The sequence below is a fragment of the Crocodylus siamensis genome, chromosome 2, assembly GCF_052110815.1.
Source record: "Crocodylus siamensis isolate JL-2025a chromosome 2, ASM5211081v1, whole genome shotgun sequence".
NCBI lineage: Eukaryota > Metazoa > Chordata > Crocodylia > Crocodylidae > Crocodylus > Crocodylus siamensis.
Window position 1 is genome coordinate 69,438,550 of NC_143396.1, and position 20,938 is coordinate 69,459,487.

General features: G+C 40.1%; 1 protein-coding gene across 9 annotated transcripts in view; it reads right to left on the reverse strand.

Annotated features, from left to right (window-relative positions):
• The window catches only part of TENM3 (teneurin transmembrane protein 3), a 2,356,642-nt gene that overhangs the window by 452,611 nt on the left and 1,883,093 nt on the right, over positions 1-20,938 (reverse strand). For all 9 annotated transcript variants that reach the window (XM_090036139.1, XM_090036135.1, XM_090036141.1 and 6 more), the window contains one exon: positions 5,819-6,121. In XM_090036139.1, the coding sequence (XP_089892265.1) occupies positions 5,819-6,050 (232 nt within the window). In that variant the 5' untranslated portion in view covers positions 6,051-6,121. The remainder of the gene's footprint in view (positions 1-5,818; positions 6,122-20,938) is intronic.

The window sequence follows — 20,938 nt, forward strand, 5'->3', positions numbered from 1 at the left end:
TTTTAAGCAACACTTTTGAACCTATTTAATGACAGTATAAACTATGCGTGATTAGTCCAAAACCAAAAGCCTCACAATTTACCATAAAATTAATTGGGCTGGGCCCCAGCAGAATCAACAGCATTTCAAGCTATGGTGACTTCACAGTTCAGCATATGTGTGTGTACCCCCGATACCTCCCACAAAGGCTCCACATGCTAATTAACCTCCCACTCATGACTGGAACTGGGTGTTCTTGTCATGAATCCTGGGATCCTCCAAAATGTATAGGCAGGTAAGGCATAGGGCAGCGTGGACATTTTAATGAAGATAGGATGCTCCAGGCTGAGAGAGGACAGAGGGATTTTGGGTAAACTGTTTGATACCCGATTTGGTGATGTTTGCCAGACATTTAAGGCTGATGAAGAAACAGGAATCATTGGAAATGGGAAAGAAAGGTGCAGCTGAGCTCTGGGAGCAAAAAGGAAGTAAAAATGTATGCAATGTAGTAGCTCACCATGACTTGAAAGAGTTGATGCTGAGGGGGACTGCAAGCAATGAACACTACTCTATGTCTGATTCAGATGGGTTGTATTAACCTCCTCTTGTGGTAGGACTCTATTAGCATGTTTGCTTGCTAGAGGCCATGTGTTTTATAAGCATGCTCAGTGTTTGCTACATTTAATCAACTTCACAGTTTATTCCATTACTGAACGCATATTGCCTTTAGTAGTAGTTAAAAATAGGCAGTGTATTTAATGTGGTTTCCTTGTAGAAAAATTAAAAACCAGATGATTTTTTCCTCATGCTATTAGTGGGGGAACCTCATTTTGTATTCAAGTAAATATGGTATGTGCCATTTTAACCCCAGGGGAAGCTGGCTATCTGGTCCTGGCAGCAGGCCATAGAGATTGCTCTCTAATGGGTTCCCATAACATTATGCTTAATTTTATGGGGTGAATGTTAGTTCCTGTTTTGAATACTATAGTTATGTAGCAGTTTTGCTGTAGGAGTAGCTGTGTAGGAGAAAGTGAAGTTCAGAGACCTGGAGAGAAAAAAATAATAGTTCCAGGGCAGACAATAGAGAGAAGGAGTAGTCTTAAGGAAGAAAGACTAGAGTGAAGACAGTAACTGACCCAGGTGGGACAGAATGAAGCCTGAAGAAGGGCAGAGGGAACTATAGTGACACAACAAAGATCATTTTGAGCAGGTCAGTTTTGCTGTGCTGTTTGGAATGGCAGTCTGACCCTCACCACTACCCTCTCTGAAGAACACACCTCCCTTCCAGGGAGATGAACAAAGAAAAAGGTATCTGAGGCAGGGGTGCTATTGATTGCTGGGGAAGCCTGGGACAAAGAGGAGCCATAATTTGAAGCCAGCGGCTTGCCCTTTGAGAAGCCAGACCAGGGCTGACTTCAAGGGGCCCTGAAGGAAGGAGACCAAATAAAGTTTTTTCTTGAAGAATACTAAGGCATAGCTTCCCCTAAAAGGGGTGTGATCTATGGCAAAGGGAACAGTCTGCCAGTATACAGTAGGATCCTGGCTTTGCATCTGTTTCAGCCTTTCCCACCCATGGTATGCAGTTGGGGCAGATTAGGAAATGGGAATGACAGAGATCTGATTTGCTCAATTATCTTCTTGGAGAAAATTTGGATATAGTTGGGAATTTGCCCTTAATACTTTTATGTTACATGATTTATGCACAAAAGTGGGATTGTCAAGGCCAGTAATGGTTAGTTTTACATACGAATTGGTAATTTAAAGGCAGTCGTTAACATTTTCTTTTTTGATGGAAGATTTCATTTCTCATTCATTTGGTTAACTAGATCTTAAACTGGGATTACAGTTATGTAGCTCAGTGGGAAATATGCATTTGCTAGGAAGAGAACAAAGATAAAAATAGGAAAATGTTTTATACCTATATTTAACAGTTTTGGAACAACCTTGGACACATTTTTCACAAGATGCTTCTGTAAAACCAGAAGCAGCAAATTCTTTTCAGTCAAGGATGAATCGAAGGAAAACAGTATCCAGGATTGCAAAACAAACCCTCAGTAACATGACCCCCTCAAACCAACAGGTAGTCCCCACAGGTGCTAAAACAGCAAACATTAGAGGAAGCCAATAAGCCATACAAAGAAATTTGAAAGGCCAACCAGGCAGGCTCAGATGTCACTACTGAGGGGAAAGGCAGGAAGGGGAAGCATTCCAGAGACTGGCATTCAGCCCTGCAGCTGTCAAACATACCCTGTGTTTGGCCATAGCTGTTAGCTACAATATTGTGTGCTCTTCTGAAGGAGATGGAGAAACACAACATAAGCAGCAATACAAGTATTTTGTGCCAAGTAACACATGTTCCAGTTGGTTATTTCATTGCTATTTAAAAAGAAAGACAAGTTCCTGTTCAGAGACTTTCATACACTTTAAAAAAAAAAAAAAGTATTATGACTTACTACAGGAGTGCTTGCAGGCCACTTAAAAGAAAGGTCTGCTCCTCCAAATTCAAACCAAATAAAGTGATCAAAGAGTGATCAAAGAGGATTGAGTGTTTAAAATAAACTAGCACTGACCCAAAGTGTGAACATACTACTGAAGACAAGTGTAGGTATTTAGTGCATTACTCTCACTAGAAAAACAGCAGAAGGAAGGGACCAGACTATCATACTAATAATCCTCTATTACATGATCTTTCAAAGGTCTTCCAGTTAAAATTTTCTTTTTCCAATTTTCCAATGAAAAATGTTTGGAAAAAGATGGTTAGTAAACATTGGTGAATTTTTTGAAAGAAGGAAAGGAAATACGTTTATATCTTAGGTGCTCTTGAAAATATCTGGGGCTGAGGAATCTATCTATCCAACTCTAATTCTAGGTTCAGTTATTCCACTTGACAAACAACAACCCCACCCCCCAAAACCATTTTGATGTATTTCAGTGGAGTCAACCTAGAAAGTTATCACAGTACAGAAAAATTTATTTTCTACCCATGAAACACATTTCCCTTTTCTAAACAGACACACAAGGACAAAGCGATGGTTTAGTTCTCAGACCAACTCTGTATTTTTAGACAGCAGAGATGCAGCACTCTACGCCTTTAATCATTTTGATACTTAAATTTATGTAGCACTAATAAAATTTGTGAGAATGAAGTCCTAGAAATTAAAATTTATATCCAAAGTTGGAGAGAGCAGAACATTCCTGATACTGCTAAATCCTTCTGGTCAGTCTATTCATAACATGTAACAAAGTAGGTTGCTGCCTACAAAAACCTCATACTTCTCTGAATCCGGTAGTCTTTAAGGTGCTACCTGTCCCAACCTTCTGCCTCACTTCAGAGTAAAACAGCTAACCACCTCTGTGCCAAACCCATTTGTGTCCAACCCTAGATGGAGGGACCATCTTTAGTTATAACCTTCACGCCTTTGCAATTGTTGATCTCATCATTGAACGATGAAAAATGCAGACCAGTTAATGTTAGTAATTTTTCAGGTCTGAATACCCGTCCATTAGAAAACAGACCTTACCATAAACCTATTTGCCATAGCTACTTAAGAGCCATAAAAATGGATTGGTGACCCAGGTAGAAGGGAAGGACATCATATGTTACCACAAAACTCATCTCAAGGACTATCCAAACCACTCCTTTCCCCACAAAGCCCTTATTGGCTGCTTACAAACATTAAAAGCCCCCCAACAAAAACACGCTTTACTGGAAGCAGAAGCACATTAGTTCAACCCGGCTCCACAGCGTCTGTATAGACCAGACACTTCAGCAGTGCTTTTTGGCACTTTTACCTAATAGCTGATTTAATCAGCTATTAGATAAAAGCACAAAAAAGCTCCAGATCAATACAGGTGTTGGGTGAGCCAGGTCCAACTAATGTGATCCCTCTTTTGGGCATGCAGTGGGCTTGGTACAGGAGCCGGCTGAGTTTAAAGTAAAGCACTATTTTGGGGGGGGGTGAGGGGGAGGGTTTAATGTCTGTAAGCAGCCTATGTGGTCCAGTCTGCTTGAGACAGTGTTGGAAATTTATTTTAATTTGTCTGGCATCTGTTCATAGCCTTAGGCATATTATTTGGAGAAAATGCAGATAAATCTGATTGTATGAGGAGAGGCAATATTATGGTCTAGTAACTTGGTCCACATACAGGCATTATATTTTGACTGAGAGAATTACCACTCTGTTTGTAGAAACTATGAGCATACAAACATTCATTTAACTTCTCCCAAGAGAAACATACCCCCTCCAAGAGAAAGTTGTTCCAACTTTTGCCCTGGAAGATCTTCCATGCAAGAGAAACTCTCACAGAAATGAATGCCTGTATGCTCCCCTCCTAGGAGGGGAGTGGAGCAGTGGGGCAATGCTCCCCTGGGAAGAACTTCCTGGTTAAGGGAACAGGTAAGGCACTGCCCCGCTGCTCCCAAACCAGAGTGGAGAAGCATCTAATCCTTGTCTTCCACTGCTGCTCAGACTGGAGATGCCCTTCAGAAGAAATGAATCCTTGTCCATAGCCTTTATCATGGAGATAGAATTCAGGAGGCTGATATTCATTTCCTAAGTTTGTCACTTATATTGGTTGTCTGACTGTTGAAGTTCACTTATTTTCCCTGTGCCTCTTAAAATTACACTTAAAAAGTAAATATTAGAGGTGTACAATACATCGATCCAAATATCAGATCGGCATCGATATAAAGAAAATTGATCATATTGGAAATCAGCCTGATGTGGCCAATAATTCAGCCAATAAATGCTTGTGCATGTGCATAGCCACAGCGCAGCACGTAGAGGGTGAGCAGCATAGCTTGGCAGCTTGGAGAGCTGCATGCAGCTGGTTAGTCTGTTACAGTGGAAGGGGTGTGGCGGGGGGGCAGATCAATGCCCCCCACACTGAGGGAGGGAGTGGGGCTGGGTCAGGGACTGCCCAGCTGAGCTGGGGCACAGGACAGAGCCACAGCTCGTCCAGGGGTTGTGGTGCAGCTACTGCCACTGTGCATGCCCCAGGAGGGCATGGGGGCATGTGCCCCTGGATCTGCATGGGGGGGGAGGTGGGCTGCAGTTGTGGGCTAGGGCCAGGGTTGTGTTGGGATCTTCCTGGCACGTGGTGGGGTGGGGGGGAGGAGGGCTGCACTTGGGGTGGGTGTCAGTGACACTGGAAGAGGGCTACAGCGAGGACTACTGTGAAATTTGGGATAGCTGCAGCCCCCCACATACCCCACTCCCAGTGCTGCCATCATCTGCCCCGGCCCTGCCAGGAAGAGCCCAGCGCAGCCTTGGCCCAACCCACAGCTGTAGCCCACCTGCACCCCACACATATCTAGGGGGCACATGCCCTACCATGACCTCCCAGGATGCATACAGCAGTGGGAGCGCCACCCTCTGCACTCCCTGGATGAGCCACAGCTCTGTCCCATGTCCCACCCCACCTGGGCAGCATCAGCCTCAGCTCCTGCCCCACTCTTCCCACACCGCAGGGGCCTTGATCTGCCCCCCAAGTCCCTTCTCTTCCCCCTCCCCTTCCACCACAACAGACTTACCAGCTGCACACAGCTATATCGGAAATCAGATCACTATCAGCCAATATGGCTCCTTAAAAATCGGCTATTGGTATCGTCCCCCAAAATCTCTATTGGTGCATCCCTATTAAATATAATACATGCATCTTTGCTTATGTAAAATACTTTGAGAACAATAGATGCAATATACTATGTAGTTGTAGAATCTTATTACTAATTACATAACTGGCATGACAATGACAATATACCCCACTCAGACAAGAAATGTCTCCCTGTGCAACACTAACAGTACTGTGTACAGTGTTTGCAGTAGAACATTTGGCCTACCTTGTCTGGTATACTCATCTGCTTCCCTGTGGACCAAGTCTTTTACCCGGTTTCCATAAAGCAACCTAGAGGAATCATGATCGAATGCTTTAAGGGTTTCACTTGAGCTGTAAGATTTCTGTGTAGGCACTCTGCACTCCTCATTTTCTGCTGAAGAATTTGTGTAACGCCGTTCCTTGTCCCGTCTGCTCTTTGTTAGGGAGCAATAAGGCCTACGTTCTTTCACATCCATACTTCATTCCTTCTCTACGAACATCAGCCCAGCTTACTGGAAATTCTTTTCTACATTCAATTTATGTCCACCTATTGAAAAAAGCAACAACACATTAGACTCAGAGTTGAGATGGGCCTTAAAGTTCAACTAGTTCAAAGCTCATAGTATTTTAATACATTACTAGTTGTCTAATAGCCGTTAATTCTCCATCTCTTTTTGGAATAGAAGTAAAAATCCAGGTCAATACTGTGTGAAACACAGCTCTCTGTTGTTCCTGCCACAATAGTTTAATTCTTTAGCAGCGTGCCTAGCAGATTAGCCATGAAACCACTGTTAACAATAGAACAAGTTACAATATACTTCTAATTTGCAGCACACAAGTTGGATAATTGACAGCATAAAGACCCAACTCAAATGCCACTACAAAAAATTAGCTTCCAAGCTTGATAGAAAACATTTCTAGCTTTTTCCCTAGAAAAAAGTGTTAACCAAAGTTTATTTTCATCCGCAAATCTGTTACCCATTTCTTCTTGTGAGAAACATGGAAACTATAAAGAGAAATCTCACTTTCCTCTATGTATTTTGAGCTTCTTTTATGAACATACTTCATTTTCATGTTTTCTATTTTTATTTATAGCTTTAGAAAAATTTTATTTATTGAGAATCTAAGCCCAGTAATTCAGGAGAAATGATGATCAAAAATGGTTCTCTCTGGTAGTATGGTTCAGAGTGCTCTTCCTAAATAAGAACTACAATAATGCAAAATTGGTGTTTGCCGTCCCAACGTGAATTTGAAATAATTTTCCTTGTTCTCATACCTGAAAAGGTAGGCTTTCAAAAGATTTTAAAAATCCTATTTACTTCTGAAAACTTGCACCATGTCTTTATAGTCTTTTCCAATATCCCTCAGTTCAGAGAACAATGGTACTCAATTTAACTTTGGAAATCCCATATGTAGCGCTTGGTACTATATTTGGTTTTCCAGGAGACAGATTGTTTAAAAAGAATTGTATGTTCCTTTAAAACAAAATGAAATGTATTTAAAAGTGAATTTAAATAAGCCAATGTTATACGTTTGTAAACTGTTTAAAATATAAAAAAAACAGAGACTCCATTTGAAGAATCAAATACCTGACAATGTCATGTTAACTAAAGCACCATTCTTTCTTATGTAACAAGTCACATGCTACAGTTCTTTCCTTTGTCTTCAGGAGAGAGGATATAATGAGATTCCTCTCCTTGGTACTCCTCATAGTTTAAAATATTTAAATACCACACTTAATTATTTTACAACGTTGAGTTAGTTATACTAGCAGTTAATTCTTTCGTGACAGAGAATTAAAATACCAGTATACTGTACATATCACAAAAGCAATATCAAACTATATTCTCACTCTGTTCAATGAAACCAAGGTTGCTTTAGATATATTCACCTAGTACATTTTAAAATATATTTAATTTCAAACAAACTAATTAATAGTTTCTCTTAGTATAATTCTCAGCAAGTATTTAATTTTTCACTAAATTGTAATACATTTTTTATGACAGCCCTTTTATCACTATATCTGTTTTGAAGGGCTATAGAAGGTGCTCACATTTCTTGACCTATATGGATTTCAATTTAGGAACTCAAAGATAAAGTGCTATATCACATGGAATGCATAATTCTTAAAAAAGACCCAGACATTCTTCCATGCAAACAAATTCCCCTTTACATTAAGGATAATTGAAAATTACACAGAGAAAAAACATTTCCTTTGATGTAAAACTGTTTTTTAATGCATAAATATCAATTCATAGATAAAGATACAATGCTACTGTTCACAAAACTTAGGGATGCTGAACTGTGCAGGAGCATGTAAATACTTTGTGTGATTACTGATTATTTAAGAAGATAGTGCTCTTTTTATTTAAAAAATAATTTTCGAAACACAGCTTGATTTTTTAAAATCACAGCTGAGCTACTTTAAGTTTATTGATAAACAGCCATTTTAGGGCTTCTGGAAGCAGTGTGTAGATTTCTTTTATGTCCAGCATCTCATTTTATCTGTATATTTCAAGATATCTACAGGTCTTTAATTCCTGAAATCCCTAAACTGTGCCATGAAGAAAATTGACATACGGTATTCACCATCAAAGATGAGATCAATTTGATTTTTTTAAACAGCCTTCAAGCTTCTTCAGCTGTTCTGTAAAATAAAGAGCCTTTTGCACAATGCTTTACATTACTATACATAGCTGAAAATCCTCCAAGATTTAATCTACACTGTAGAGTTAGCAACTACTGATCTGCCCCTCACAGAAGTCAATGAATTCAATACAACTTCAAAAGGCAGTTTTCTGGGTTATCTACTGCCTCTCCAGGATAAGAACGGGAAGGTTAAAAAATAGGAGCTGTTTAATAGCACCAAGTTATTGGGCTACTTTGATGGTAATTACACTGCTGCTGTAAACAATAAAGACTCAGTGGACACCATACTTACGTTTTTCATAAGACATTAAGGCATTGATCATGCAAGATGCAAAGTGCTCCAAGAGCCTGATACTGAACCTTTTCAATTCAGTGGTAAAATACACATTATCTTCAATGTCCCTTTATTTCTGATGAGGTTAATTGGAGTTTAATGCTTAGCACCTCCTGGGCACTCAGCATCTTGCAGGATCAGGTGCTTAATAATAATTTTATTACTGGCTTAGGAGAATGTATAGCTGCAAAATGGAGTAACAGAAAGACAAAAAAAAAAAAATCACTGGAGAAAGAAGTCATAAGAGAGAACAATGTCTGGTAGATCTACCTAATCTAGGCAAAAGTAAAATGTTTTTTGCACTTTTTCAACTATGAAACAAAAACTGAAAAACTACAGTGTTATTATGCATGTTTTCTGAATTCAGATGGGTATATAATATTGAAGCCTAAGCTGTCTTTCAGCAAAGACAGGTCAAGAAAAAGAAACCTTATGGTTGGCTTTCTAAAGCTTCTGGTCTAGGTTATTGTTACTTTTGTTTTTTATTCTTCTTTTTAAAAAAATACTTTCCACTACAGCACTTTCTCATTATTGTGTGACATTTTCACCTTGTCATATTATGAGCATCTTCAGACATAAGATGTCTTTTTTTCCTCTCAAGATGACTGGGAATTTTTTCATCAGACCAAACCACTGATAAACAAAGTGCATGTATTCAAGCAGCAATTGTCAGTTACTGTATTTGCTCAGCTCTTTCACTATAAGGTTATCTATAGTAGTTACAGTGACAATACATTTCCCAACTAAAGTTCTCAGCAAGTTTAAGTGACCCCTTGGTCAATGAACTCCAACATAATATATAAGGGGTCACTTTTACAAAAATTATTTTCTGTAATATCAAAACTGCATTCCAGTGGGAGTTAGATGAATAAAGTTATTATACTTCTTATAAAAAGCACACATAAAATAACAAGGACAATACAGAAGCTCAAGAGAACAAAATGATTCTAATTTGACACATGAACAGTTTTCTTAACAAACAAGGTTAAAGTTTTAAGCCTAATAGAATGAAACCCATTTTGTAACGCACTAGAAAAATATTTGCCTTCATCTGCAACTAATATTTTCCCCATATGTCAATATTTATGGTCTATCAAATTGCTTTATCCCAATTAATAGAACAGAAAGAATATGCTGTAGTGTAATATTTACAAACAGATATCTACTAAAATTATTAACCTGCCAAATGCTATTAACATAGCCATGCGAGATACTGTTGCTTTTCAAAATAACCTTTTCTATAGTATTTCCATAGATTCAAAATTTTATAAAAGACCTGGCAAATCTGGATCACGACCATAAAGCAAACACGGGTCACATTTTTCATTATGGTATTTAATTACTTGGGGACAATATTTATTCTGGAATACACAGTTTTGGTGGTTTTCTTCAATCCTATTTATTATAAAATACCCTGCCACAACACTAGATTATAAAATGGACCAATTTGTGTAATAATGTGTGTTTGAAATGCTCTGGATATAAAGGCAATAGACTGCTTTATGTCCATCTTTCAAGCTGCTAGAACAATGGTTCTCAACCCTTTCAGACTCAAGGCACCCCTCCAAAACTTCCAAATTTAGCATCATCCCATTTAAAAAACAAAATTTCATTATGCTATTAACTATAATGTATGAATATTAAAACATTATGAACATATTAATTATCCATTGGTTATATCACTATAATTATATTATATTAATCTTGCTGCTATCGCTGCCACAGTCGGGTAGAACTGCAATGTGTACCTCCTGTAGAGCCAGACTGGAAAGCAGCTGTAGTAGAAGCACATGCTCTTGCTGCAGCCCTTTCTGGTCTCCTGGAAACAGGGGGACACGGGGCAGGTGGAACGGTCCTGGGCACCTCTGTTTTCAGGAGACACACTGGAGCCTAACTAAGTAACACCTCCTGCAGAAAGGGCATGCCTGCCTGCACTACAATTTCAGCTCCAGCATGCCTTCTGAAAACAGAGGCATATGGGGCAATTTCACCCCATGGCAGCATGGCAATGTCTCTGGCAGGTTCCTGCTGCACCCCAGTTGAGAACCACGGTGCTAGAGCCTTTGTTCTAAGACTTCGTTTATTTGTATTATTGATAATCACAGTATCTTTTAATCTTTTAGATAATACAGGCAGTGGAATACCTTTTTTCTTTGATTAATACAGGGAAAATGTATATCAATTTTGCTGCTGATACAGCAGCTCCTCTCATATACCATGTCAGAGTCCTATTTAAAGACACACATTCAACTGGGGATATCCATCACATAAGTTGTAAACAAAGCCCAACTCAATTTTCACGACAACTCTCAACCGGAGCTCTCAAACCAATTCACTATAATAAAGAAGCTTACATTATGGTCATTTTAAAGAAATATTGTTTACACACAACCTTTTTAAAGGTTAATATAGAGGATGGAGTGAAGAAGCAAGGAAAGAAGGAAGCACCCAAGGGGGGGCTTGAATGAGAAAAGCTGAGAGATATGGAGAACAATATTGTATATAGTAGGTGTTTAGAAATAGTATGATGGAGGCAGGAAAAGAATAGATAGAAATAAAAAAAGATGAAGATGAGCGAAGGACTATATATTACCACTCAAACCTTGAGTTCCCCTTTTCCATTATTTTATATGAATCTCTGAAAGGTTTATTATAGATAAAATTTATCCTTACAAATACATGCTGTATTTTCCCTGTTGGCAGTGGCTAGGAGAAGTAAACCTCAAGAAATCAATCAGAATATTAGACTTGGGATTACATGGGTTTCCCCACCGATCACCTAAGGTCACTATTGCTGCACACACTATAAACAGCACAGAAGAGCATTTATTTGAGCGCAAAAGACTTATGCCATAATTTTAAAGGGACTGCTTCATGTGGATCCACGAAAGGATCACGGCCAAAGGATCACTTCTAAAATAGGCAACAGAACTGCACTTGCAAAGAACACATCTGCCAATGGGTTCTTGTGGATGCATGCACTCACCCTCATACAGGTGAAGGTCACTGACACACAAAACATTTTCAGATTTCTGAGAATATTTAGCAGAAATTATTCCTGAGTTCCTTCACTCTACTGGAATATTTTGTTACACGGCTAACCAAATGGGCTATGTAAAAACACAAACACTTCATCTCCTGCAGTTCTCAAAGAGAACTCTTGTACTCGATTCTGTATGCAGCCTAATCATAACAAAACCCAGAAAACTCATGAGACATCCCACATACAATGGCAAAGATCCCTGTTGTTCTTTAGAGCAAGGTAAAGGATGATGGACTTGGATATGAATGAGGTTGGAAATGTAGCAATGTTTTACTTTTAACTTACATCATAAAAAAATATTTTAGTATTAGTCATAACTTACAGTTTTATACAAACAGGCATACTGACAAATCCTTTTCCCAATCAAAATGTTAGGGCATGAAAGTTGCCCTAAAGACTGTTCTTTAGAAAAGATGCAACAAGGACCACATTCACCTTTTTTGCCACCAATATGTCACTGTCCAATGTCAATTTAAACCTCTTCTTCCCCAATATGAACAACATCAGGGCACCATGTAGTGCTCACAGCGCTTTCTCATTGTTTTCCCTTTAAAAAATGAATTCTGCACTTGCAATGAAAATTCTTTTCCCAAAAACAAACAGTTCTTCCTCTTTTTCAAATCAATGCAATTTATTTTGTTTCTTACCAACAGTCTTTATTCTTGTGCCATCTCATTTTTAATTAGCATTAACACTGACTTGATATTAGCTACATGAAAAAACAACCAATGTTTTGTTTCATTTATTTAAATTCTCCTTCTTTAGTCCTTTTGTATGATGTCAAGTGTAAGGCTTTTGGAGGCAGAGTCTGTCATCTATGAAGTGCCATATGCCACTCTATAACTAAATAATTACAATTTGAAAACCTGACCTATAATAGAAAGATGTTCATATTCCATTAAAAGGCCAAAAGCCATTCTTTCCACTACACTCCTTAACCACCTAGCATGCTGAGAATTAACATCTATGGATCTGGATAAGAGAATAAGATTTATCAGTTTATTTTTGGTTGACAAAAAAGAAAAAACCTATATTATATTACTTTTGTATGGTGGCAAACACCTACTATAGCATATATTTTAATTGCTGTGATGTAAATTAGGCTTTAGGGTCATGTTACAAAGTGTTAACTGAAACATCCAGCTACAACTTTAGCGTGCCTGCAGGCCTTTTAAATTATTATAGGAAATTGCTGCATTCAATGCAATAGTTTCAACACTGAGTCCCCCTAAAGGTTATTACAGTTTGGCAACAGTATGCCAATTTCAACTTCTATATAATGCTCCTAACCCCCACCTCATGTTTTATCTAAAGAATCTTTCCAGTATGTACAGCACTAAAAGCATGAAACATTGGGTGGATAAGCAGCAAGATAATTGACGAATGAAAGAGTCTAACAGTACTTTAATGGTTTATGCCCTTTGCTACTTAAAACCTACCCAAGCACAAATTAGTGAAAAGAGGAGAAGAATAAAATTATTGTAATTACCATGGGAGGAGAATAATATGGAAAATATTACGTCATTACATAAGTTAATTTAACCAGCCTCTTCACTTTCAATGCTTAATTTAATTTAGACATATCTAAAAAGAGACAGTGGAAATGGAAAAGGTCCTCTGAAGAGCAAGAATAACAGTTTTAACACATGCAGTATTGGAAAAGGAACAATTTAGAGTCAAGGGGACAATAAAATGGATTAGGATTACTTAGATAGAAAGAGATGCACAAGGACACAGGACATTGGTATTTGAGACAATGAAGTAAAACAAGGTAATTGACAGTGGGAGAAACAGCACATTCCTAACAAGATATCTGCACTTTTTAAAAGTAACATATAAATGAACGAAATGCCACAGAACATAAACAAAACAAATCATTTAAAGACTGAAAAAAATACTCCTTTATAAGAAAGTGTAACAGTTTAGGTGACTGAGGACCATCGTGATACCCCCCTAAAGGCTACCTCATTCCTGCCTGGCTCTCTCCCTTCCCCCCATCTCTCAAAGTCCTGCCTTGCTTTCTTGCCTGCCACATCTTGATGGAAACTTAATGAAAGGGAGGCTGCCCTCAGAGACTGACAAGCCCAAGGTACTCCCTTTTCTCCAATGGGTGACTCTCCCCACCTTGCCTGCCTTAAGGACTTAAGTTGTGACCCTCCAGCCACCCCCATAGTCACGTCCAAACCTTACAGGTGTCATGCATCCAGTGGGACACTTGTCCCCAAAGCCACCAGGCCACCTCAGGCCTCTACTCTGTTGTTGGGGCTTCTGACTTGCAGGTTTGTACCCCTCTATTTTAGCTGGTCCTAGAGTCAAGGCCCACTATTCCAGACTTGGTTTCTGGGCTCCTTGTCTTGCCTTCTGGAGCCTCTATCTCTGCCCCACCTGGGCTCCAGGCTCCCTAACCCCATTCACCTCTCCAGGCTCTTAAAACCCCATGCTCTGGGATCCCTGGGTTCTCTCGACCCTTTCAGGCACGGTACCCCTGGGCCTAAGCTCTGCCCCTGTTTGGGTTATCTCTTCCCTTCTAAGATTATGCTTGGCTCCCTGGCCCCCTGTGTGTCCCTTGAGTCTGACTCCCAGCCAGGCTCAAGGAAATCATATACCACTTAGGCACTAATGGGATCTTCCAAAACCACCCCTTTCCAGTTCCACCCAAACCACTGGTTGCCTACCAAACTTCTTCCGAGCCCTGAGTCAGGCCCCTCTGGCTGTACTCATGAAGCTCCCTGCCAGGCAGTCATTGGAAGCAGCCACCTCACAGCAACCTCACCCTACTGCCTCCCAGGTCTAACTCCCTGCTCTGGCTCTGGCTTATATACTAAAGCCCTGGTCGTGTGCTTCCTCTGTCAACTGCCTTAGCCACACAGTTGTTCCTTAACCCTTGCTATGCTGTTTGCCTGTGTCTGTGCTACAGAAATCCTGCCTTTGAAGGGGCACGCCACTTTCCAGTAAAAGGGCAAGGGTTCCCTGTTACAGTGAGATTAGCACTCACCACTTTCTATGGCTAGAATCACAAGACAAAATTATAATAATCATCAGTCCTCGTGTGTGAGACACAGCCTGAGCGCTTGCTGAGGTCAGTAATAAGCTTCCTTCCATGATATAGTGCTGAGTAAATACTTATATTAAGGCTTTCCCAGAAATCGCCAGGCATTAGTTAATGTTTTAAATTAGATATTCAACCAATGCATCACCAGGCTTCTGTAAAGTCTGTTCTTCTGTGAATGTTGGTTACAACTGCTAATTTAACTGCACAACTTCCAAAAATAAGATTATGCTCATTATAATTCTCTTTATATATGGAATGCACATCCTCCCTAGGATCGCAGTATTGATGTAGTAGAGAGGCTTGTGAGCTACCAGTGATCTTCAGAGGAATGTTGTCTGGAGTTTTGTAGTTTTATCAGTCACCCATGGCAGCAAGGCTGAGAGTGAGGTTTTCAGACTAATAGAGACTAAAAAGTCCTCAAGGGCAGAGCAGGTGGATAAAGAAAGAATACTTCACAATAGCTACAAAGGTGGATGAAGGCTGCAGGAGAACAGAAACCTCTGGTTATCTAAATTTTCCCTACCATTGGATTAAGTTTTCCTTCTCACAAATGATCATGTGGTTACAGATGTGTAATGGCATGCCCAAATCAGAAGACATTCACAAGGATCTTCCTTCAATAACAAAACCTATGGCAATGGGTATATAGACAAAGGGGAAGGTGCTAATCATTACTGGAAGCCATAAACCTACATGGAGATGATGATTATATGATGGTTGTTTTGTACTAGGAACTGAAAACAGGTGTGTATCATGGATGCATCCCCACTCAAATTATTAGCACCTGACTATGTAATACTGTGTGCCTGGGAACACTGCAACATCCATATCACCAGAGCTAGGATCAGCACAGACAACTGCTGCATCGATCACAGTTTGATATGTTCTGTGATGTCCATTTGTATTGATGGAAACAATAGAAGCAACCAAAGATGACATTCTATATCAAATCCTTGAAAAAATCCTGCTAAAAGTGATCATATCCAGCAGTACTTCAGTGAGAAAAACAGCTCCATGACAACCTTAACACCACTGATCCCTGGAAGAGCCTCTAAGACGACATGTATGAGGTATACGAAGAATCTCTATGCTTCTCCAGAAAGAAACATCAGGAATGGTTTGATAAGAATAATAGAAAATTCAAGCTCTCACTGACAAAAGAAGATAAGCCTTCAAAGCCTGGCAGAATGACATGAACTCCAAACAGAAGCAAGACACATTCAAGCCAAAATCCAGAGGAAAATTCAAGAACTAAAGAACAAGTGGTAGGAAGACAAAGTGAAAGAGATTTGAAAGTTTTCCTATGGCTGCTACATACACAGTGTCTTTATCACAACCAAAGCTATCTATGGGAAAACACATACGAAACCATCTCTCTGAGGTCTAAGGATGGAAAAGCACACCTTAAAGACAGCTCTACCATCAATGTACAGTGGAAGAAGCACGTTCAAGGGCTTCTGAACCAAAGTTTTAATGTCAGACAATACAGGTTTCCCTCGATTTGTGCGGTACATGTGTTCCCGGAGAATGGAGCATAAATCAAATTCACATAAAGCAAACCCACTTCCCATGGCGGTGAAGAAGGGAGGGAATGAGACTGGGACTAGGAAAGGGTCAAGTGGAGGGGTGCTGCTCCTGGGGCTGAACAAGGGAGCAAAGCAGACGGAACTGTCTGTGGGTACGTTGGGGGTGGGGCGCAGCTCTTGCTGCATCAGGGGCCGGGGTGAGTAGCAACAAACAGAGAGCCCTGGGGGCACAGGGTGCAGTGGAGCTTGTCTGCATTCACACCAACCCCTGCTGCAGTGGCCCTGAGAGCTGCCAGTGCCAGCTGCCTGTAGGCGGTAGGTTGCGTTGTTCTCTGCCTGTCCCCCTGTGTCTGGGCCCCGCCTGTCCCCACTCACCCGAGCTCCTGGGCTGTGCCATGCTGTAGTGCAGGCTGTCAGTGTTGGCTGCTCCCGGGGGCTGCTGCAGTAGGGGCTGGGGTGAGCGTGGACAAGCAGAGCCCCGGGTGGCATGGAGCGCAGCACAGCTTGTCCACATTCGCCCCAGCCCCTGCTGCAGCAGTCCCGGGAGCAGCCGATACCAGCTGCCTGCACCACGGCACACCCCAGCTCCTGGGCTGTGCTGAGTTGGGACAGGCAGAGCCCAGGTGGAGGGGGTCAGGCACAGCACAGTGCAGCAGTGTGCCTCGAGGCAGCTGGCACCAGCTGCTCTGGGGCCACTGCAGCAGGGGTTGGGGTGAGTGGGGCCCTGGCCCCATGGCCCTTTCCCCTCCCCCCACAGACTTATCTGCTTGGGCGGGGGGGCACCTATGCCGATCCTATAAGAGTGGATTCACCTCACATATAACCAATTATGGGACTAAAAATACTCATTTTATAAAAGTGAATTCACATACACAGAACCCGCATAAATCGAGGGAAACCTGTACTATTAAGCCATTCCACAACATTTCACGTAGATCCGCTGACTTATTAAGCCTTGAAAGTAATTCATCTGATGAAGAACAACAAAGCATGTGGCCTTACTTTCAAGGCTTGATGTGTTCAATAGAAACAAAAATTGCTGCAGTCTGATCTATTTCTTTTCTTGAATGTGGCAATGATTCTGGCATCTTTCAAGTCACTGGGAATCCATTCATGTTTCCAGAGTTTCGTAATAACAACATTTAGTTGGTGAGAGTTTTTTTCACCTTGCTTATAAATGTTTGCAGCAATTTTTGTTTCTGTTGAACATATGTACATAACTGGGAAGATCCTCACCTGCATTCTTCTCAACAGAGTCACTTTCCTCATGGAGGGGATTCTATCCAAGTCTGTGGGGTTTCAGACAGCTAAAGGAAAGGTGCCACAAGCAACACTGAGATCCTCTCGGTTACTTCTCTGAAGTATATGAAATGCTTGGATTCACTGTCAGCTTCATAAAAACCAAGACTCTTTATCAATCAACCCCAGACCAACTAGCTGCTCTACATTTTACAAAGTAGAGGAAAATCCTTGGAGAATATTATTCCCAAAAAGTAACCACAGACAACTATTTCAACACCAGATAAAATTTTTTAATGCTGCTTTTGGACTTCTCTGAAACTGCGTCTTCAATAAACATGGCCAAGGAACAAAACCAAGCGTCTCATCTACTAAGCTGTTGTTATCCCTACCCCATTGTATGGGTGTGAAATTTAGACAAGAGAAACACCTGCAAGTTCTAGAATGCTACCTTCAGAAATGCCTTAATTCTTTTCCAAATGATGTGGAAGATTTCCAAACAATAGCATTCTGGCTCAAGCAAACACCATTGGCTTTGAAGTCTTGTTTATATGGCACTAGCTCCATTGGACAAGATGTCATTGGACAAGATAACAACAGCCTCCAAAAACAGGCTTCCAAAACTCTCAACTCACCAATGGTCACTGTTCTAGAGCTGGGCCAAGGAAGAGAATCAAGGATACCTATAAGACCAATTGGAAGAAATGCAATATTAACATTAATACCTGGGAGACTTGAGCACTGAATTGTCCCTAATGGCACCATAATATATAAAGCATTGATCATTTTGAGCAAATTCACCTCACTATGGAGGGGAATAGATGAGGGGGACAATGGGAAGAGCTGTGAATTGACATCATCAGGTTCTACTCCTTTCTTCCGGATGTGAGATCAACCTCCTCAGGCTCATTAATGACTTCCCTATTTACTGGAAGACTGTCATCCTCATATAGAGAAACTGCTGATGACAACAAGAATGCTTATATGGTTATATTGTTGAAAAACAAAGCAAATTTAGCTTTGTAATATATTTTACAACTAGATTAAACAGAAGTCTATATGCAAGACACTATGCATAAAACCGAGTTTATGAAAAAAAATTAATAAAACCCCTCATCCACAAGAATGCCACAATTCACATAACTAATCACCCATAAAACCTATTACAAACAAATACTAAGAAAAACTCGAAAGGCATACAAGAGTGATGAAATTTCCACTTCAATGACTGATAAAGTGAGATATGTCAGAAATCAACTGAGCTGGAAAAATGACACTCTGAAGAGGTGCTTAGGATGATCTGTAGCCATGGTCTACCATTAGTCAAACTGATGACTCTTAATACATGGATATTTCAGATCATCATATCTAGAAACTCACTTCTTAATAATGGAAGTCTGTCTTCTAGCATAGAAACTAGGAAGTATGCTTCCAAAGTCAGCATTCTCAAGAAAAAAAATGACCTGTCAGACAAGCTGATCACAAACTGAAACTTAAAAAAGCTCTTTAAGTCATCATCTAACCCTACATTTTAGAATTAGAGAAAACACAAAATGCTGAAAGCTCTTTCAGCATTTTTTCCAGCACTAGTCTCAGGGCAGCAGAACACTCATCCTTGCTTACTATAGCTACACGATGCATTATTATTACTCAATAGTAAAACAGTTTCATTGTTTGTGTGATTGTTCAAAGCATTTTCCAGTTAAGAGCCAGATCAGTTTTATTATGGTGTTCATGTTTATTTTGCCCACCATATCTAAGTAAAGAAAGGTAAAACTATTGACACAGTCAGGCTTTATTGCAATTTGGAAAATCTGTGAGCAGCAGGGAAGGCACTACAGATCTCCACCTTCAGACTCAGGAATGTGACACTGTGTCATATGCTCATCTCATATTTTTACAGTACAATAAAAGCTTATATTGTGCAGAAACTGAGGACATACTACTATAGAAAAAATTACTGATCATTATGGCCAAGTGAATTTTCAAATTCTGATTGCATTCCTTTTATAAATAATGAAGAGTTTTCACTCATAATAAACCTATATTAATGAAAATAATTCATTAAAAACTGGAGACAGATTGAAATTCAACTCATTTCCTTTTTAATCTGCTTGACTTCATTTTTCCTATAAAGATTTAACATTCTGGTTGTAAGAATGGCACAATGAGATCAGGAACAGGACTTTCTTCATTCCAACACAAAGGTTCTAGCAACAGGATCGTGAGCATGACAGTCTGTCACATTTCTTTTCTTTTCAGTTTTGTCTTTTGAAAGTCCAAAAGAAACATTAAACATACCACAAATTGTAACAACAGTTGCTTCCCCACCCCCACCATGCCAGTGCTAGTTAGTTTCTCCAGAATACTTTGGCAAGTTATATCAGCATATACCATATTTTCTTGCATATGTCATGCCTCTGAACATAATACACACTGTGTTTTTGAAAGGCAGAATGAAAGAAAAAAAAAAGATTTTCACGAAGTTATGGCTGTATATAGCAGACACAGAGCCTAATCTTCAGCTTATTCACCCTCCCTTTTCTGCTCGACTAAAGATGAAACCCTAGTTACTCCTATAGACTGATCTCCATGAATGGTTCTATGATTTTGAAGAGATAATCTCTAGCGCTGTGAAATGAGAGACATAGCAAAATAGGAGCAGCTAGTAGACAGCAAAATTATCTTGAGTAGGGTTAGCTTGATTAGAGGAACATCAAGACCATTAAGAAGCAGAGGTGAGCATTAAGTGGAGTGAAGAACAAGTCATTAGGTCAAGTGACTCAGCTGCCTGAATAGTATAGCAACAGCACTGCAGAGCAGGAATCAAAGCAGGGTGCTTTTATCCTCAGCAGCAAATTAGCTTCCCCCCTTAATACATGCACATCAAATTTGGGAGGGCTGATTCTGGGGGCAAAGTGCATATGTCTGTGAAAAGACATGGTAAGTACTAAATTACATGAGTAATTCTTGTTACTGCATCAGGTACTTTTTCTTTCAGGTTTCCAACCTTTCTGTTGCCCACTTCTTTACCATCTTTTCTCTGGCATTGCCCTTTCCATGTTTTAAACAAACACTTTCAGATAATTTCACTGTCTATTAATCAGTCCCTTTATTAATTCATCTGCTAGATCCTCCATTGTCCCCACATTGAGGTTTTAACTTTATCTTCAAGGCTGTGAATGGCTCTATTATTCCCTACCTTACTTGAATTTGCATTACACTTTTTAGCACCCAGTTTTGCCAGTGAAGCCAATAATTTAGTCTAACATATTAATAGATGCATAACCATTGTGACTGCTACAAGGACTTAACCAACAGGGAGACTGAGGACCACTCTGCAAAATTGTGTCATAAATTTAAGTGATCCAAGCACACTGATTTCAGAGGCACATGCTGGGTTGGACTCAGGTGCACTGAGTCTGGAACTGTGCACTGGCTACAGAGCTGTGTGTGTCAGGTTGAAGCCAGATTGTTGCTCCAGAGACAACAGGCAGCCCCAGACCTGATGTGCAGTCCAG